The sequence below is a fragment of the Sturnira hondurensis genome, unplaced genomic scaffold (assembly GCF_014824575.4).
Source record: "Sturnira hondurensis isolate 20B ecotype Veracruz unplaced genomic scaffold, ASM1482457v3 Scaffold0008196, whole genome shotgun sequence".
Lineage (NCBI taxonomy): Eukaryota > Metazoa > Chordata > Mammalia > Chiroptera > Phyllostomidae > Sturnira > Sturnira hondurensis.
This window is the reverse complement of record NW_028080827.1, coordinates 6942655-6964392: the sequence shown is the minus strand read 5'-3', so window position 1 is coordinate 6964392 and position 21738 is coordinate 6942655. Positions and strand designations below refer to the sequence as shown.

General features: G+C 38.7%; 1 protein-coding gene across 3 annotated transcripts in view; it reads right to left on the bottom strand.

The window, feature by feature from the left end:
* MAPK6 (mitogen-activated protein kinase 6) overlaps window positions 1–21738 on the bottom strand; it is a 40791-nt gene that overhangs the window by 9650 nt on the left and 9403 nt on the right. For 2 of the 3 annotated variants that reach the window (XM_037054643.1, XM_037054644.1), the window contains exons 2-3: window positions 8922–10108; window positions 7326–7470 (exon numbers count right to left, since the gene is read on the bottom strand). In XM_037054643.1, the coding sequence (XP_036910538.1) occupies window positions 7326–7470; window positions 8922–9476 (700 nt within the window). In that variant the 5' untranslated portion in view covers window positions 9477–10108. Of the gene's footprint in view, window positions 1–7325; window positions 7471–8921; window positions 10109–21738 lie in introns of those variants that run through there. The other variant, XM_037054645.1, reaches the window with a different exon arrangement.

The window sequence follows — 21738 nt, the reverse complement described above, 5'->3', positions numbered from 1 at the left end:
TGGACAGGAAGCCATTATAGAGTCTGAGCAGGGAAATTGTATGATCTGATTTGTTTTCAGAGAACTACTATAGTTGCTATGCGGTAACTAGACTACAGATAGCAAATACTGAAGCAGGAAAGCTAGTTAGACGGTCCTGCATTAGACCAGGGAAGACATCAATGGTTGACTGAACTGGAGGAAGGCGGGTAGTGATAAAAATAATAAGCAGTGAGATTCTGGGTATATTTTGAAGAAAAAGCTCATAGGATCTGTATTAACAAGAGTGAAGGACAATGCCAAGATTTTGGTTTGAGCAACTAAAAAGTAGTTTTGATTTGCTATGATGAAGAAGACAGCAAAAAGATAAAGTATGAGGGAGAAATACCAGTTCAGTTTTGGAAAGATGAAATTTGAGAAGCTATTAAATATCCAATGGGTATATTAAGTTGAACCAAAAAAAAAATTAAGACTAGGACACTACCTACAGGTTAAAAATACAGATTTCCAATAAATGCTTAGTACTTGCCATTTGTTGCTCTGTTAATTTGAGGCCATTACCTAAAGCACTTAGATCTCCCTCATGCTATTTTTATTGAATGTTCACAAATCCAATAAAGCATTAGAAGGAAACTATAACTGGATCTTTCAGATAATTTCACAATTCCATTTAATATTTCAAGTTTACAAATCGGTTTACAATCAAAATTATGTTTCTCAAAGATGGGTTTCTTAATTTAATTATTTTTATTGCTATACGTAAGCAGTCTGAATATGGCAAATGTACATTAAAAAACACACCACCTTTGTATAATCAATACAGCAGTAAATTCTGACCCCATTTCACACAACTTGGAGCATGATCTAATGATTCTAAATTTAACAAATTAAATTTTTGTTTTCTTGATACAATATTATTGTTGTAGCTTAAAAATATGTCCACTGCCCTGGCTGGTATAGCTCAGTGGATTGAGTGCAGGCCTGTGAACCAAAAGATCGTGGTTTGATTCCCAGTCAGGGCACATGCCTGGGTTGCAGGTCAGTTCCCAGTAGGGGACACATGAGAGGCAACTATACGTTGATATTTCTCTCCCTCTCTCCTTCCCTTCCCCTCTAAAGATAAATAAATTTTAAAAAATGTCCACAAATGCTTTGATGCTGTTCCCTTCCAAGGGTGGAATATAATTCTTCTCCCCCTGAGTGTGAGGTGTACTTAGTGACTTGCTTCTAACACAAAATAAAGCTGAAGTGTAGTGTGCTGCTTTTGAGTCTAGGTCACAAAAAGATATTTTGCATTCATGGCCAACTAATTTTTGACAAGAGTCAGTACAATTCAATGAAGAACAATATTTTGCACAAATGGTGCTGGAATAACTAGCTAATTAACATGTAAAAAAATGGGGTTTAACCCTTACCCCACACCATGCATAAAAATTTACTTAGAATGGATCACAGACCCAAATTTAAAAGCTAAAACTATAGCCCTGGCTGGGCAGCTCAGTTGGTTAGAGCGTAGTCCCAATATGCCAAGGTTGCAGGTTTGGTCTCTGGTAGGGCATACACAGGAAGCAGCCAATGAATGTATAAGTAAGTGAAACAACAAATGTATCACTTTTTCTCTCTCTCCCCCTCTTTCTTTGCTCTTTCCTCTCTAAGATCAATTTAAATACATAAAAGCTAAAACTATAAAAATCTTAGGGATTAGGCCATATGACAGACATGACACCAAAAGCAGAAGTGACCAAAAAAAAAGCCAAACAGATAAATTGGACTTAATCAGAGTTAAAATCTTTCGTGTCTCAAAAGACGCAATAAATTAAAGATAACATGTAGAATGGGAGAAAATATGTGCAAACCATGTATTTGGTAAATGGTCTATATCTAGTATATGTAAAGAACTCTTACACCTCAATTATAAAAAGATAACCCAATTAAAATGTAGTCAATGGGTTTTGATAGATTATTTCTCCAAAGTAGGTATGGCCAATAAACATATGTTCAACATCATTGGTCATTAAGGAAATGCAAATCAAAACCACAATGAAATACTACCTCCTATCACTACCTCACATCCAGAAAGGCAAAAGGTAGGAGAGACTACACTTTAAATAAGCACTGGTGAGAATGTGGAGAAACTGGAACTCATATATTGCTAAAGGGAATGTAAAATGGTACAAATGCTTTGGAAAATGGTCTGGCATTTCCTCCAAGTTAAACAGTTATATGACACTGCTAATGTTACAGGGTATCTTATCTATCTTTTAGAAGGGAAAAAATGTTCTAAAATTAGATGGTTATAAGACCCTGTGACTATACTTTAAAAATAATGAATTGCATATTTTAATTGGGTGAATTGTATGATATCTGAATTATATCTTTTTTAAAGTACATATTATTATGTTATTACAGTTGCTCCAACTTTTCCCTTTGCCCCCTTCTGTTGAGAACCACCCTGCCTGGTTTCAGAAGCCGTAACCCCCACATGGCTAAGGCTGAGTAAGTGACTTTCAGACCATAAGCCACTATAGGAAACAAAGCTTATCTCCCAGGCAGGGGCACCATCTCTGCTCCTTTTTACTTCACTCTGCTTGGCCCTGGGAGGATGACTGGTTAGCCAATGACACGTAAGATTCCTCAAGGGAGGGACAACCTAAGACAGGCATGGTTACAAAGGGGTCCTCAGGGAAGGACTTGGGGGCTACAGAAAAAGGGGGTGATGTACCCTTGCCCCTTGGCTTTGACATAACCTAAGTCCTCATTCTGTATGCAAGAAGTCTCCTAATCCCTTGGCTGCCTTACTTCCCCTGCCTGACTTAAGCCTAAAGCAATGACGGAGGGGCAGGAATGTGCAGTTCCACAGGGCAATCAAGCCTAAGAAAGAATGCATACAATCCTGTGAAACTAGCTTTGCTAAGAATGTCCTCAGTTTTCTTAGCAAAGAAAAGGGTCCAAGCATGAAATGAGTTTGTTTCCCAAAGTTTTATGGCCCTTTAGCTAACTGACTGGCTCAGAATAAGCCCTCATAGTTCTTTGAATGTTATCTACTGTTTGATCATTACTGCCTAACAATGATGAATGAAGACATTCCTTGAGGTAATGCTCCCAGAAAAATAATAAAAGCCTGTCCAGGCAAGGGTTGGGGCACTTGCTCACTCAGAGAGTGGCTATGCCGTTCCTTTTTCTCCACAGGGCTTCTGCAGTCCATGTGAATTTGTTCATCAAATCCACGACACCATGGACATTGCTGGTCGAAGTCTACATCACCCCTCCACCCAGTACTCCTTTCCCTCCAGCTATACCCTCCACCTTAGTTCATGTCCATGGGTTGAGAAGTTTTTTAGCTTCTCCATTTCCCATACTATTCTTAACATCCCCTTGTCTGTTTTGTACCTACCAATTATGCTTTTTAATTCCTGCACCTTTTTCCTCATTCTCTCCTTTCTCCCTCCCAGGTGAAAATTCTCCAGTGATCTCCTATGATTCTGTTCCTACTCTGGTTGTTTGCTTAGTTTGTTTTGTTTTGTTTAGATTCAGTTGTTGATAGTTGTGAATTTATTGCCTTTTTAATGTTCACAGTTTTAATTTTCTAAAAGATTTTATTTATATTCAGAGAAAACGGAAGGGAAGAAGAAAAAGAGGGAGAAACATCAATGTGTGGTTGCTTCTTACATGCCCCACAACCCAGGCATGTGCCTTCACTGGGAATCGAACCGGAGATCCTTTGGTTCACTGGCCGCCAATCAATCCACTGAGCCACTCTAGCCAGAGCTCTTCTTTTTTTTTAAAATAAGTCCCTCTAACATTTCATGTAATAATGGCTCAATAATGGTGAACTCCTTTAGCTTTAACTTGTCTGGGAAACACTTTAATGCCCTTCCATTCTAAGTGATAGCTTTACTAGATAGATTAATCTAAGTTGTAGGTCCTTGCTTTTCATTACTCTGAATACTTTTTGCCAGTCTGTTCTTGACTGCAAAGTTTCTTTTGAGCAATCAGCTGACAGTCTTATGGGCACTTCTTTGTAGGTAGCTCTCTGCTTTTTTCTTGCTGCTTTTATGTTTCTCTTTTTATCTTTGACCTTTGGCATTTTAATTATGATGTGTCTTCATGTGGTCCTCTTTGGGTCCAACTTGTTTGGGTCTCTTTGTGCTTCCTGGACATGCCTATTTCCTTCACCACATTAGGGAAGCTTTCTTTCCCCAATTTCTTGCTCTTCCTTTACTCCTTCTGGCATCCTTGTGATATGGATACCGGCATGTTTGGTGATATTCCAGAATCTTCTTATAACACCTTTGGTTTTTTTTTTAATTCTTGTTTCTCCTTTCTGTTCTGGTTGAATGTTTATTTCTTCCTTATGTTCCAAATCATTAGTTTGAATCCTGGCTTCCTTCCCTATACTGTTGGTTTCTTGTAGATTTTTCTTAATTTCACATAGTATAAAGTTCACTTCTTTATTTATGTGGTTGCCATACTCAATAAGTTCTTTGAGCATCCTGATCAGCAGTGTTTTGAATTCTGTATCTGATAGGTTGGTTATCTCCGTATCATTTTGTTCTTTCCCTTGAGTTTTGTTCTGTTCTTTCATTTGGGCCATATTCTTTGTCTCCTCAATTTGGCAGCCTCCCTGTGTTTGTTTCTGTGTATTAGATAGAGTTGCTTTGATTCCCTGTAAAAGGCACCTGTAGATTCTGTGAGGCAAAGCCTGACGTAATCGCCAGGGTAGAGCAATCTGTTCCATAGTTTTGTGGCTCTCTGTGGGGGGAGGACTTGGAGAGGGGACTGTGCCACTACCTGGTTCTGGGAGTTTGCCTGGCACTCACCCCATTTCCAGTTACTTGACCCACTGCCAATATGCAACTGGTACCTTCCCCCTCTGTTACCCTGGTATTGAATCCAGAGTGGATGGGCTTGCATATGTTTTAAGACCATGTGGGCCCTTTAAGGAGTTTCCTGAAAATCTGGCATTTTTTTCCACCACCTCAACCCCTATGGGTTTTTACAGTCAGAAGTCATGGGGATTTATCTTCCTGGCACTGAAACCCTAGGCTGTGTGGTCTGGCCTGGGGCTGGGATTGCTCAGTCCCATGGAATCCCTCCTGATTTTTATCCACCACACATGAATGTGGGACCACCTGGGCCTTTTCAACTACTCCCACCACCTCTCTGCACCACACTGTGTCTCCTCACCTCTGCCCCTCCTACCCATCTGGATGAATGTGGCTCCTTTAAGTCCTTGGTTGTTGAACGTCCATACAATTCTATTTTCTAACAATTCTATTTTCTAACAGTTCTTGGTGTTATTAGTTTTGAGATTTAGTTGTAATTCTCTTTGTGGTTGCACCAGGAGGTAAAGCATGTCTACCTATATCTCCATCTTGACCGAAAGTCTGTGAATTATATTTTGATACAATTTTTTAAAAGATGTTAACTTTCTTTGCGCTTTCTTCCGGATCACTAGTCTTCTACAGGAAACCAGGTGCCATATTGTGAAGACACAGACAATCCCATTGAGAAGCCCACATGGTGAGAACTGAAGACTCCTGCTAACACCACGTAAGTTATCTAGAAGTGGAGCCTCTTACACAGGCAAGGCTTCAAATGACAGTAGCCCCAACTACCATCTTCACTACGCAAATCTGAGCTAGAACTACCTGACTAGAACTACCATGGAAACTGCGAAATAATAACTGTTGTTTAAGCCACTAAGTTTTGAGGTAATTTGTCACACAACAACAAATAATACAATAATTACTTTATATATACCCAAGGTGCTGGAATATCAGGACTATAATCTCTAATTACACTATTACGCCTTGGAAAAAATTCAATTCCCTTAACAATTTAGTGTCTTGTAATCACTGGTATTTTCTCAGTTTCCTACAATGAAATTCAATCACTATCACACATTATGAGAAGAATTTTAAATAAATTTAGGAGAAAATTACAAAAGATTGGTTAATGCTATGTAAGCTGTGGGCTACAAGAAGTAATCATACCATCCTTTCTTCAACAATGCTCTTATACACACTAATCTTTCTTTCATTAACCCTTCTTTTGTAAGCAGACTATTCCCTTCTTTCTGCTCTTGGCACAAACTGGGAGTGTTGGGAAGGCCACTCTAAAATTGGTTAGAGAAGGGAAAAAAGTAATGTCAGAAGAGAGGAAAAGACCTAAATCACCATTACTGCAATTCTCTAAAACTATCTTCAGTATCTTACTATTTCCAAGTTCTTCAAGTAGAAACTCTTCTGCCTATTTTCTAAGTGTTCTATACCATGTTAATGAGATATAAGCAGCTTCATCATTTTTTGATACCTTGCTTTCACCAAACTTTTCTCACTAATTCATAAGCATACCAGGCTCACGCTCTTATTTACACAGATACCCTTAAAGAAATACTACTTTTTTCTCTTTTCACTTACTAAAATTCTTCACTATTCCTATGTAGTGAAAAATCCTGACTCCTTCATGTCTTCTGTTCCAGCTATCACAGACATAACTTCTCTAAGTTTGCAACTCTTATAGGCTGTATTAGATAATTTTATACAGACTTGTACTTTGCTGTATGATATAGTTGGTGTTTTTCATGGACTGTTCACTTCTTCCCCTCTTGATTAAATTCCTTCTCTTATACCTCAGACTCCCTCACAGGACTAAACTCAGCAAAAAATTACTTGTATGTTTTTTTCTGAAAGGCCACAGTAGTCAAACAGGAAATGGCAGCTCAAGCAACAGAGATGACTGGGCAGGGCAGACAAAGAAGAAATTACTAGATTTTTAATAATAGCTAAAAGTTTCACCAGGAAGTGACAAAAACTGACAGCACAAGGCAAACTCACTTACATACCATGTAACAGAGATTACCAAGTATTGTGGAGCAATGAAATATAAAATCAGGTTTAAGAAATAATATATACAGCCCTGGCTGGTGTGGCTCAGTGGATTGAGTGCCAGCATGCAAACCAAAGGTGGCTGGTTCAATTCCCAGTCAGGGTACATACCTGGGTTTCAGGGCCAGGTGCCCAGTAGGGGGCGCAAGAGAAGCAACCCCACACTGATATTTGGTTCCCTCTCTTTCTCCCTCCCTTCCCTCTTTCTAAAGGTAAATAAATAAATAAATCTCTAAAAAGAATATATATAAAAGAACACTAGAATTCTGACTAGATTTGCTAAGTGAACAATTCAGTGAATATATAAATAAGTTTCCTCAATTTTAAAAATATTAAAAACACCATTTTACATTTTAATGTTCCAGACTATAATATATTGTTAAAAATTTTTCTTCATAGATGTATGTAAAGTTATTTCTCTTGGGAATTTTTCCCCATATATTTTAAATTTCTAACCTGCAAAGAGGGTTTTACCAGTCAGCATTTCAGCAAAGATGCAGCCTGCAGCCCACATGTCAATGGCTTTAGTATAATTATTAGGAGAAAGTAAAAGGCGTGGAGATCTGTACCATTTAGTAACCAATCCTTCAGAAAGATGACCCTGCAAAATAAACAAAGACGTACTTTAATTTTTTACTATAGCTGAAGAACAGTACATAAAACTTGATTTATTAAAGAATCCTTGATCTACAAAAAAAAAAAAAAAAAACCACAGAAAAACATGTAACTTAAATCTTAAAACAATACTGTGGAGTTCTAGGCCTATTTTCAAGGCTCTTGCAATTCTGAGGTTAAACTCCCCCTGGGGTATACCATCTGTAAGATGATGCTCACATCATCTTATAATGCTTACCAAAATATACTATAATTCTAGGCCATACATTTGAAACATGTTTCAGAACAGGAGCCATTTTTCACTGTACGGCTTGTTAATTAAGGAGCAGGTATGCTTCAAATCAATGAAAGGTAGGAAAGAGCAGCAGAGGTGCCACTTATAAACCAACACCAACCTCCTTACTGACAACCCAGGGGACCAGACTCTACTACACAACCCATTTGTAATCAACTTTACTACCCTATGTTTACAAAGCATTTGACAAAAACAGTTATACATACATTGCCTTATTTCATCCTCAAAATAACCCTGAGAAATTGTGATGGTAGATACTAATTCCATCTGCAGGGGCAGTAACAGAGAGATAAGGAATCTGTCTAAAAGTCATAGAGCTCAGATGGATGTAGAAATGGAATTCCATTTTTGATAGTGTAACTCTGGTTCAGTTGTTCAGTGTTCTCTCCACAATACTTCATGGTTACCGATAAAGAGGGTGTGGTCATCCATTTCATTTTAATACTCAATATCTATGTTACTTTTTTTAAAATTAAGTTATACTTAACATGAGATGATACATGAATAAAAAGATTTTAGACAGTGCTATGAGAGCCAAGCAAGCAGGACTTCTAGGGACACTTTATAACCAAAACAGCTTCACTTGTATAGTGAAGAGTCCTGCACATCAGAGTCCTGCACATCATTTCATTTGAAAACTAAAAGACCAGGGTTTGACTTGGAAAATGTTAACTTCTTGTACAAAAGCAACAATGACTTGGAAAAATGTTAACTTGTTGTACTTCTTGCCTTTACATAAGGCAAAGCTACTGTGAATTCTTTGGGCTAGCATTACTGCCTATTTTACAGACTCAAAAAAATGAAAGACCTAAAATTTGAAATAGCATCTTCTCTTACTTTTAGGTAAGACGACTTCTGCCCTAAATACAGAAGAATGTATTTTACTTTTAAATAAGGGAGAATTTCAATTATAATAACTAACCATACACTTTTAGGAATCTGTATTTAATTAGAAACCAACTCAATCTTCATTTCAAACACAGGAGACTATGAATGAAAGATCCCTATCAGAAGAAAAGGTACTGTGTAAAGTTTAATACAACTAACTAGAAATTCTGCCACCAATATGTAAAGGAAATACAAAAGTACCTATTTCTAATGATGTACAAGTAAAGGTCTGTCTCAGATGGTTTTCCACGTACCTTATGGGAATAATGGGGATCCATGATCCGCGCAAGACCAAAGTCACCTATCTTCAGCACCAAGTCTTCAGTGTTAATGAAAAGATTAGCTGGTTTGAGATCTCTGTGCAGTACGTTTGCAGAATGAATATATTTGAGCCCACGTAGCAGCTGATACATGAAAAGCCGGGCATGCTCCTCCAGTAAAGGGCCCTGCTCTAGCACATTAGCCAAGTCTGTCTCCATGTACTCCTGAACAATGTAAACACTGTTCTGTTCGGTAAGAGAGCCCACATCATCTGTTAACTGGCTTCCACTAGGACCAAGAATTTCAAACACTTTCACAATGTTATCATGGTCAAGTCTTCTAATAATTTTGATTTCACGTAGAGCATGTTTGACACTCTGGGGATCAGTAAGAACAATTTTCTTGATGGCTACTCTTTTGTCACAGTCATTGTCTACAGCAGAAAAAACCAAGCCATTGCCTCCACAACCCAATGGTTTTAAGTCCATATACCTAGAGCCCAGATCAAAACCATGAATGTTCATGAGACTTTCAAATTTCTCTGCCATTTTGAAACTCTTACTATTGCCTTTTCCTTTCCAATTGTTGAACTTGTGTAAACAAGGAAGAAAACTGGCATCAAAAGGAAAGATCTTTCAAAAAGGGAGAAGAAAAATAATTTTGCTTCCACAGCAAGATGGTTTCTTGATGTTCATTGCATATGCCAACCAGGCCCGTTGAGTTCCCCTTAGATTTAAAGCTCAAAAAGCTTTCCTCATATTGAGAATTAAATAGATTGCAGTACTCATAGTTCAAGAAAGGGGCAGCAACTCTGCAGACATCTAAAGAAAACACTTGAGAAACTCAAACGGAATGAAATGACATACTATGCACTCAGATTTACTGTGCTAAACGATTTAACATTTAACAAAAATGTGAATAAATATGCACACAACAGGCTTCTATGAACATTCTCCTCACAGTGCAGATACATTCAGTGTTGGACTGGTCCTGAGCAGCATCGTTCTAAGGTGCCAGTAAGCACTATTTCTGTTTTGCTTCTTTTCTTCCTTTGTTGCTGTATGTTTCAACAGGAAGCCCTGGCAGCTGTTGTTGAACAGATGTCTTTTGTTAGTGATCAGGTGGCTCCAGCTCACCACAATCACAGTCAAAACTACCGTCCATCTTACTCTGATACAACCTAGGGGATGAGAAAAAAGGGAAATAGTTAACATTGCAGGAAATGCTTTTTTCTTCAACTCTGTAAATGACACGAATTAGGCATTTAGCTGTAAACTATTACTGGTACATTCAACTTATTTTATAGTCACTAAACATTAAGATTACCTCCAATCAGAAATAGCTATCTGTGTTGTAAGTTATTCCCATGTGTTGGCTCAGACTCCAGATCTCATCACACTAGGTTCTTTGTAGTATTTAGGCTCATTAGGTTGTATCATTTCTTAAAAGCCAATCAGTAAAGGAAGGGAAGTTCGGAATGTTTTTACAGAATTCTTCAGAATTTTTTGATGCTTAAACATTAGTAACATAAAAGAATAAACAGTCCACTTGACTTGGCAATTTCCCTTCAAGGAACACTTCCTACTGAAATGCTGGACAACATACAAAATGCTCACTTTTCTTCTAGTGGCAAAAATATTAAAGCCAGCTAAACTTTCAACAACAGAAAAAATAAGTTATATTCACTTAGTGGACTACTGTATAACAAAAAAAATGAATAAAGATGGTTGAAATCACTAAATATAAACTAAATTTTAAAAGTAAATTGCAGATGGAAATGTGCTGAAACCAGTTATATCAGGTTCGTAAATACGCAAAATAATGCTATTTTATGATTGCCTACATATGTACCCAAAGTATGAAAAACAAACAATATTACAATATTATAGTGGGGGGAAAATAGGTTGACAAGCAAAAACACATGTCAATAGGCAGTAAGTGGTGTGGGGAAAATAAAAGGGGGTAGGGGGTTGGTTAGGGAATGCCTCTCTGGTGGTACTAGAACAAAGCTCCACAGGAGGAAGTTCAGGAGTGGATGGGCCTCAGGGATGTTATGTAGGAGTAACTGTTCCAGACAGAGGGACTAGCACTGAAGGTGAGTATGCATCCCAGAGAAACAGCCAGAAGGCCAAGGTAGTAGCTCATTTAAATGTATATGCAAGTTAATACAACCTAACCCCTAAATGATGGAAAAGCTTCCTGTTGCTGACTTTTGATCTAAAAAGGTAATACAGATGCAGAATTCCTTTATTCAAAGGGCCAATCATTTAAAGACATTGAGAATTTCCATCATCTTCAGCTGTGGCTTAAGAAAACCACTGAGTCTCAAATACATCAGCTGTTTCACAGCAGTAAAGCTTCCATCTAATACAATAGGGAATCCCACTTGCTTCACAGTCCTACAGACTTCACATGTGGAAATAGAATATTCTAAAAAATATGGTAAGAGCACTTGCCTCAACCTAAACAAATCTTCAATTTTGAGAAATCAACAAACATGAAAAATTACTGTGTTAGAGAGAAACTGATGACTAATAACTAATAACTAATAACTCAGAGACTAAGTAGATAAATGACCTTATGGCAGCTTTATTTAACAAAAATTAATATTTACTATCCCTGAGTTCTTTTAATAAATATAAGTGCTTCTTGTATCTGCTTAAAATTGTGCAGGATGACAACAGTATAATAGCTTTTTTTGTTTTACTATAACAGAGATGGTTTGCTCTGTCTGAAAGTTTTTGTGGGCTTCTCAGAAATCACATTTTAAAAAAACAAGACTCCTAAAAATTCTGTAGCTTGTCAGTCTATTTGTAGTAAAACACTGATTAGCTAAAGTCTGCAAATAAACTTTTGAATTTAAAAAAATACTTCAGATTTGTATGCCCCATCAATTTTTCCTATTTGTGTACATGTTGACAGTTCTTATTTTCTACCAAATATCCTAGAAAAGCAGTATTTTTCAAAAGTTCCAGTAGTTTGAAATTTTTATTTCTAGTTTCCACCTGAAATAGGATGGTTATTCACACCTGCTTTCCTGCCCTAACGTAGACAATTCCTTAAATCTCAGTTGAGTTTTTTTGATAAATGTACTTCAAGTCAATTCTATAAACTTGACGTAAGAACAATAAAATCTCTAAGTACTCTAAGTTTCGACTTCACTAATAGAGCAATCATAGTCAAGCACAAATAACACTTCATCAAAAATGACACCAATATTATGACAGAATAGCACTATAATAGGAACTGCAGCCCAATTAGAGACATGAGAATGTGATCTTTCTCAAGAACCCCTCCCCATCCATATCTGCCCCCTTTGAATTTTTTTGAGACCAAGAAACATCACAGACTGGATACAAGTAAAAGGGTGAAAATGCCTCTTCAGAAATCTCAGTGACTGATGGGCACTTACAAGGGCAGAGAGTGGGTAAAACATCTTGGAGAAAGCAAACGCCTGTGTCTATGCTGAGAATTGCCAAGTCCTCATTATATTATATCAATAGATTCAGAGGATGACTATACTGAAAGTCTTCCACAGACTTCAGAAACATGAGACCATTCTAAAGAGAGATGGTATCATCAACAAAACTGTAATTCCACTAGACAGTGAGGACTGTGCCGATCAAAACAGTTGACAACAACTGCTTCCCCAGTGATCTACCTCATTATTCTCTGAGTAGTATTCTTCAAAGTCCTTCAACATCCATTAGACCAGAAGCTACTGGAGCACCTTTTCATCCCAAGAGCTTAGAAAGTAAGCCCACCCTCATTAGTAAGTTGGAGGTAATGTTATATTTCTGCGCGATAAAGTAGGTCCAGTAAATGTTTCAAAATTAGTCACGCTCCATTCAGCAAGTATTTGCTAACTACGTATTATGTACCTGTCAATATATTGTACTAGGAACCAGGGATAAAATGGTAAGTAAAAATAAACTTGAACCCTGCCCTCATGGAGTTTACAGTATGGTAAACTGTTTGTCTCCAACCATACAATAAAGTAACACAGGAAAAGGGGGAATGCAAAGGGAACAAGTGGTACCAAAGAATGGTACAGGATGCTATGAGAGCCCGCACACTGGGGGATCTGACCTTAGGGAAGTCAGGATGTGTGTGTGCCTTTAAGAGCCAAAAAAAAAAAAAAAAATACAGAAGCCTCCCACGCTTACTTAGTGACCATGAAAACAGCTTCCTTCTTATCCTTATCACCTTGACCCTTATAGCAGTTACTGGTATATTCCAAATCCTGATCTCCCCAACCACCTCCATCTTTTACATCAATCATGGAGCTCCTTGGCATCACTAAATCAAGCAGGTACAACTCAACTTCACCAGCAAATTACTGGTCAGAGCATCCTCCATCCACATCAATAACCTCTAGAAATGTCCTATTTATAACATTTTCACCACCATCTTTCATGTTTAACTTCATAAAAGCAAAGTTCAAGCTCGAGAAAGACCTGAGGTTCCACATTCCTTTTGCATTTTCCACACACTTCAAGGGAAGAAAAGGAACAACACTAGGATACCACCGTAACTTAAAATGGCTCTTCCTAGCATACTTCCAATTTCTATACTGCCAAATGTTATCCATTACTATTACCCTAGTGCTGATACTGTGCTTAGAGAGAGATCATTAATTAAGCTTTAATTAGTTAGATCAATGTTGCTTTATTTTTAACAATTTGATGAATACAAAGTACAGAGAATGGTTTATAAGAATACAGTTGGCTTTATGCTTTACCAGTGGTCTTCTTTCAGTGATCCACCATAATATAGAGGTAAAAGCTCTCTAAGTAGCCTGGGCTGGGTAGCAACTTCCTACGTTTATAAGACGGTTCCCTGAAACTGCATTAGACACAACTGTCTCATCAAGCATCCCTTCTTCCGTAAATTAACTCCTGCTTTCTTGTCATTTAGGCCCCAGACCAAGAGAAATACAGGTATTCTGAATCAAGCCTACGTATATGAAATAAAATTATAAAACGCAAATGAAAAAACGTAAGATAGTAGAGTAACTTCACTCTGCCCCATCACCCCCATTCTATAGAAAATGAGTTTTCTTTCCTTTCTTATCCAGATACAACTTGGCCTGTGTCATAAGGGAGCCTGGATGTGCAAAGCAAGTTTGAGATAAGGGCCTTAAACATAAAGGTTACTTTTCTGGTCTCTCTTCCATTTTCCACTCTGCAGCTTCTCAGGTTAAATGCTGATGAGGGTCATCTGGCCTGATCACACTTGCTGACAGGTCTCCCCCTCCTCTCTCCTCAACAGCTCTTGCCTATTTTGCTCTTCTCCAGGGTCAAGTGAGTAATTTGAGTTAACTGGAATCCAGCCAGCCTCACACCTTCTCAGCCAAAACCCAGCTGCTACTGGAGAGAAGAGAAAGGTTTAGCTCTACTTATAGTCAGTCACTCAGAACTGTCTCCTAACCCTGGCACAGAGAAGAATTGTTATAGAAAATTCACCCTTCCCTAAAATCACATCTCAGGCTCTCATTAAAACTACTAAGTTGCCAGGGCACAGAAAGCCAAAAGCTACAGCTTAACTGCTTACTCATATGTATTCTTGACAATGCCCTTGCTGCTAATGTAGAATAGTCAACTCTTGGAGTTATCAGGAACCTGCCTCAGGATTTGGACCTCAAAGAGGCCTAGAGTGCAAATAAATTAGTGTCAGTGAATGATCTTAAGAACCTGGAGTGTGAGGGAAGACCTTAAATTAAAACACCAAAGCCCAACAGGCTTTGCCTGCTACCAGGAACTACTGCTAGGTAGTGAAACTTTCAAAATCAAAAACAGATGATTACAAGGCTGCACAGTATCCAAGTTTTCAAAACTTCTCTTCCATTTCCAACCTCCACCCTTAAATTGTCCAAGTCTTTGCCAAAATCCATTTTAATTTGCCTTTCTTTAAAAAGCCATTATAAAGTAAATGCCATTATGTTTATTTTGATGCTCATATCTAGTTTCTATTTACTCTAGGATATCCATATTGGAATATCAGTACTTCACAGACCAGATAAACAGGATAATCAAAGAATCTCTAAAGACGCTTCCAGTTCTAAAAGTCGATGACCTATGAAAGCACAGTGTAAGTCTTTTATTTCACAGATTTTTGTTCCCAAGCAATTATGGTGATATACCCAGAAGAGCAGAAATGTGACTAAAGAAACCATTCTAAACTGAATAAACAAACAATCCCTTCTACAAATTTATGGCTAGAAATTTAAAAACAATTATAATAACCCTTTATCCCCTCTCCTACCTACTTCTTGCCCAAGCCTTCATTTCTGACTCCCCTCCTAACATTAAGGAAACACTGGAGCGAACAGACAAGCAGGAGACAAGGTAGAGATCCTCCTTCTTCAAGCGCCTTTTATCTGAGGATTCCAACAAACGAAAATTAATAGAAATTTCTGTAGGAGTCAGGATAGGTTAGTAACAAATAACCCCCCAAATCTCAGTGACTTATTAAGTCTTGCTCATGCAACAAGCCCCACAAAGATGTCATCTAGACTGTCAAAGTAGTCACCAGTACTACTACCATTGCCACTCAATGTGCCCCAAAGAGAAAATGGAAATATATCACCGGTGCTGAAAACTTACATCCAAAAATAAAACATTTCACTTGTATTCACATTTTATTCACCTCTGATCACACAATGACACCTACTTCAAGAAGAGAGGAAGTGCAGTCTCACCATGGCCCCACAGCAGAGAGAACCAAGGTGTTTTGAACAACTTTGAGTACAACAGCTTTCATTCTTCCAACCATCTAATACATTTTTATTCAAAAAAACTGTAATAAGGCCCTGACTGGTGTGGCACAGTTGGATGGGCATCATCACACAGAGTAAAGGGTCACAGGTTCGACTCACCATCAGGACACAAAGCCGGGTTGCGGGTTTGATGCCCCATCAGGGCACCTACAAGAAGTAACTGATGTTTCTCACATTGATCTCTCTCTCCCACTCTTTCTTCTTCCAAACCCCTCTTTCTAAAAATAAATGTTTAAAAAAAACCTTATTGAGTGCTTACCATATGTTAGGCATTGTTTCAGGCATTAAGGTAGAGAGCAGCAGCTGATCAAAAGACGAAACAAAAACCTAACCTCACTGACCATGCCCTCCCAGAGCACTGGAGTAGCACATTCCTCCCTGTCCTACTAACATCTCTTTCTCCTCTTTTTTCTAGTAGCATTTTCTTTCCCTTGTCTTGGCCATCTTCCCCAATCTAAATTAATTTAATCCCTATTTTTCAGATCCTCTACTTTTTATTTTCCAGGGCACCATTCCCCTCCCCTTTGCTGTAGCTCTATTTTATTTTTAAATATATTTTATTATGTTATTACAGTTGTCCTATTCCCCCCACTCTTTTCCCCTCTGCCCTGCAACCCCCTCCCACCCCATTAGTTCATGTCCACAGGTAGTACATAAAAGTTCTATGGCTTCTCTATTTCATATACTATTCTTAACTGCCCCTGTCTATTTCGTACCTACCATTTATTCTTCTTATTCCCTGTAGGTTTTCCCCCATCCTCCCACCTCCCCCTCCCCACTGATAACCCTTCATGTGATCTCCATTTCTGTGATTCTGTTCCTGTTCTAGGTGTTTGCTTTGTTTTTATTTTTATTTTTTGGTTCAGTTTCTAATAGTTGTGAATTTGTTGCCATTTTACTGTTCATATTTTTTATCATTTTTCTTAGATAAGTCCCTTTAACATTTCATATAATAAGGACTTGGTGATGATGAACTCCTTTAACTTGACCTTATCTGGGAAGCACTTTATTGCCCTTTCATTTAAATGATAGCTTTGCTGGATAGAGTAATCCCGAATGTAGTCCTTCCCTTTCACTACTTGGAATACTTCTTTCCAGCCCTACTTGCCTGCAAGGCTACTTTTGAGAAATCAGCTGATAGTCTCATGGGAACTCCTTTGTAGCTAACTGTCTCCTTTTCTCTTGCTGCTTTTAAGAATCTCTCCTTCATTTTAATCTTGGGTAATGTAATTACGATGTGGCTTGATATGTTCCTCCTTGGGTCCAACTTCTTTGGGACTCTCTGAGCTTCCTGGACTTCCTGGAAGCCTATTTCCTTGGTCAGTTGGGCAGGTTCTTCACTATTTTTTCAAATATGTTTTCCATTTCTTGCTCTTCCTCTTCTCCTTCTGGCACCCCTATGATTCAGATGTTGGAACATTTAAATTTGTCCCAGAGGTTCTAAAGCCTCTCCTTACTTTTTTGAATTCTTGTATCTACATTCTGTTCTGGTTGAATGTTTTTCTTTCTTTCTCTGCTCCAAACCGTCGAGTCCTGGTTTCCTTCCCTTTGGTTCCTGGTACATCTCTCTTCATTTCACTTTTCATAGCCTTCACTTTTTTCCTCCATTTTGTGACCATACTCAGCCACTTCTGTGAGCATCCTGATCACCAGTGTTTTGAACAATGCATCTGTTAGGTTGGCTATCTCTTCATCACTTAGTTCTATTTTTAGAGCTTTGATCTGTTCTTTCATTAGGGCCGTATTTTCTTTTTCTCGGTGCACCTGTTATGTTGTAAGGAGTGGAGGGTTAGGTATTCGCTAGTGTGGGGCAACCCACATCGCTGTGGCCTGGCATTGTATGTGGGGGAGCAATCAGAGAGGGAATAATGCTGCTTGCTCAGCTCTGGTGGGTTTTAGTCACTTCCCCCGCTACTCACAAGCAAATTGGGCTCTTCTAGTGCTGATTCCTGTGCGGGTGGGTTTGTGTACATTCTAGGACCCTGGGCCCTCTCCAACAAACTCTCCTATGAGGCTGGGAGTTTCCCCTGCCACCACAGCAACCCCCACAGGTTTTTACAGCCAGAGGTTATGAGGCTTTATTTCTCGTGCCAGAACCCTGGGTTGTGCAGTCTGTCTCACTCCCCAATTGTTCTTCCAAGTTATCCACACACAAATGTGGGACCACCCAGTCCGTCAGCCACTACTCTGTCTATTCTGGTCTGCCAGCAGCCGCCTAGGTCTCCAGCCACTGCCTTGCCCTGAGTCCTCTCTGTCCAGCTGCTCATCTCTACCGCTCCTACCAGTCTGGATGAACGTTTCTTTTTTAATTTCTTGGTCATAGAACTTCCATACAGTTTGATTTTCTGGCAGTTCTGGTTATTTTTTNCCACACACAAATGTGGGACCACCCAGTCCGTCAGCCACTACCCTGTCTGTTCTGGTCTGCCAGCAGCCGCCTAGGTCTCCAGCCACTGCCTTGCCCTGAGTCCTCTCTGTCCAGCTGCTCATCTCTACCGCTCCTACCAGTCTGGATGAACGTTTCTTTTTTAATTTCTTGGTCATAGAACTTCCATACAGTTTGATTTTCTGGCAGTTCTGGTTATTTTTTGTTTTTAAATTATTTCTTGTCCTTCTTTTGGTTATGTGAGGAGGCAAAGTGTATCCACCTATGCTTCCATCTTGGCCAAAGTCCTATAGCACTATTTTAAAATAAAAGGTTTGGGATTAAGTATTGAGTAGTTTTACTGACATTTTCCGAGCATGGTACCTGGTACTTAGAAGGCACCTTTACTGAATGGCCCTGGCCAGGTGGCTCAGTTGGTTGGGACATCATCCCATGCACCAAAAAGGTTATGGGTTTGATCCCTGGTTGGGACACACACAAGAGGCAACTAATCAATGTTTCTCTCTTACATTGATGGTTTCTCTTTTCCTCTCTCTCTGAAAGCAATAAATATATCCTTAGGTGAGGATTTTTTTTTAAAGCCTGCACTGAATGGATTAGTATATAAAGTATATGCTTATTGATAGTAGGAATTTTCAGAAAAAACAATCTCTACCCACAACTTTTTCAGAATCTGATCACATTCTGACCTACCACAGGGAAACATCAGTGATGACCCCTCAATATGGTACTTTCTTTCCCAGGCATTCCCCCAGGGGCTATACCCTATGGCAGGAGTGTCAAACTTATTTTCAGTGGGGGCCACATCAGCCTTGTGGTTGTCTTCAAAGGGCTGAATGTACTTTTAGGACTGTATAAATGTAACTACTCCTTAACTAGGGGCAAGGAGCTTGGCACTGCCACTGGGGAGAAACAAAGTGCCATGCTGGATAAAACAAGGTGGAGCCGGATTTGGCCCACAGGCCTTGTGTTTGCCACCTGTGCCCTACAGTGAACACATAAGTCTGTCTGCCAACACATGTGAAAGCAACTGATTTCAACCCACTGAGACTGAGAATAAAAACAACAAAAAACTTCAGTTTGTTGTAGCCCATTTTGTTTTGTTGAGGTAATGAGAAGGAACTGTGCCACTGAAACAGTGTCCTACACAACCAGATAAGTAAAATTCTATGAAAAGTCCTATCAGTTCATATAACACATAGGTACCAAAAAAAATATACAAGACCTTAACATTACTGACTTTACTCTTCTTCAGTGCATCTTAGCAGGGTCTACAGCATCTAGCACCACAGCTTTCCAGGCTGCACATCAAATACAACTGCTGTCATTTTTTATCTAACCCTGTTGAAGGTCTGAAGAAGGCTACACTGTACAAGGCCATGCAAAACATTTTTGGACTCCGATCAAATGGAGAGAACCACATGATTGGTTGGAGAGTTCCCAATTCTAAAAAGTGATTTCAAAATGGCATATAACTTTTCTGGAATATCTTTCCTCCTTTTCTTCTCATTTTCTCCAGATCTGAACAAACCTTAAAAAAAAAAAGAGTGTAAGTTTACCATCAGATTCATACTACAGTGCATCACTTTGAAAAATTCCTATCTGATTTCACTAAGCTCGTATTAAAAGAAAAAAAAAACATGAGTCAAAAAGATCTAACACCTAGCCCTGGCTGTTGTGGTTCAGTTGATTGAGTGCCAGCCTGTGAACCAAAAGGTTGCCGGTTTGATTCCCAATCAGGGCACATGCCTGGGTTGTGGGCCAGGTCCCCAGTTGAGGTCGTGTGAAAGGCAATTGATGAATGTTTCTCTCCCATATCGATGTTTCTCTTCCTTTCGCCCTCCTCTCCTCTCTCTAAAAATAAATAAAAATCTAAAAAAAGAGCCCTGGCTGGCGTAGCTCAGTGGATTGAGCGCGGGCCTGCGAACCAGACGATCGCGGTTCGATTCCCAGTCAGGGCACATGCCTGGGTTGCAAACCGGTTCCTTGCAGGCTAACTACCAGCAGGGGATGCACAAAAAGGCAACCATACATTGATGTTTCTCTCCCTCTCTCCTTCCCCTCTAAAGATAAATAAATAAATAAAATCTTAAAAAAATATATCTAAAAAAGAAAAAAAAGGATCTGATGTCTAACCAGGATCTTTGACTAATCAGTTGGCAATCAAAGCATTTCATATGCCTAGGTCTCAGTTTCTCATTAGGTAAATGATGTAGCTAAATCATATGATTTCTACAGTCTTTTCCAGCTCTGAAGTTTTAGTTTTAATGAAAGGCTCATTCCATTTCTAATTAGAATGCTGAAAGGTGAAAGACATCATTACTCTTGCCCTATAAACCATGACAAGATGGATAAGCTACAAAATCAGTTTTTTTAAAAAAACTATCAAAAACTAAGGGTGCAAAGAAATCTAAATAACTTCCAGAAAATGCCAAGTCCTTCATAAGAGAAGAGATCATGGCTGTTCTCATTTCTGGCAAATTGGGGGGAAAAAAACAAAAACCAAGGAATTTTCCACTAACAGGATTAAGAAGAAACCAACCAAATTTATAACCAACTTTTAATGGCTGCATGTGAATTCAGAGAACACATTACAATTTAGAGGAGGTCCAGTTACAAGCCCCACCTGCCAACTCTTCCCTGTGAGCCTTCAACGAGTGCACAGGTCTAAGGCCAACTCAGGAAAGTTGAGAGAACCTCATGAAGCATATAGGCCTCCACCAGGTCCACGGCAGCTACCCTCTAGAGGTGGGGACAAAACCAGAAAGCATGAGATAAACCCCTCTGAGGCATTCTGAGAATAAGGCAAAGAAATACAGCAAAAACATGAGGTAAAGAAAAACTGAGGTGGGACTGGAAAACAAAGGAAACGTCCAAGCACTCTAAAGAGCTGGAAGCTAAGGCTGAAAAGCAGAGACCCCCAAGGTTCAGAAAACTAATAGGACAGAAGTACATGAAGAGATAATGGGCAGCCCTGGCTGGTGTGGCTCAATGGATTGCCGGCCTGCGAACTGAAAGGTCGCTGGTTCGATTCCCCATTCAGTGTTTACTAATATTCACTAGATGTATTAAAAGCCAGAAGAGAATAGAACATTATCTTTCAAGTGCAAAAAAAAAAAGAGAAACTAAATCAATCCATAATTCTATATCTAAGGAAATCTATTTCAAAACTGAAAATAAATTAAAGACATGTTCAAAGAGACAAAAGCAGAAAGAATTTGTCTGTAGCAGACTTATACTACAAGAAATGCTAAAAGAAGTTCTTTAGGCCGAAGGAAGATTACATCCACTGGTATTTAGAAAGGAACAAAATCCCAAACAAGAAAGGGTAAATTACTGGAAAATATTAAAAGTCTTAAAAAATGTACCCACATGATTAAATATCTCTAAGAGACTGTTGTTTAAAACAAAAAAACAATGTATCACAGATTTACAGCACATGTATTGATACAAGTAAAACATAAGACAAAATAAAAGAAGATAAACTGAATCATGCAATTGTAAAGTTTACAGTATTGGTGAAGTAGCTTTATTATTTAAAACAAACTATAACTAATGAAAGGCTCATGGATCATTGTGAAACACCTTCCCTCTCTTTTGATCATTAAATTTACTTAATAACATGTCCACCAATGAGGAGTAAAGA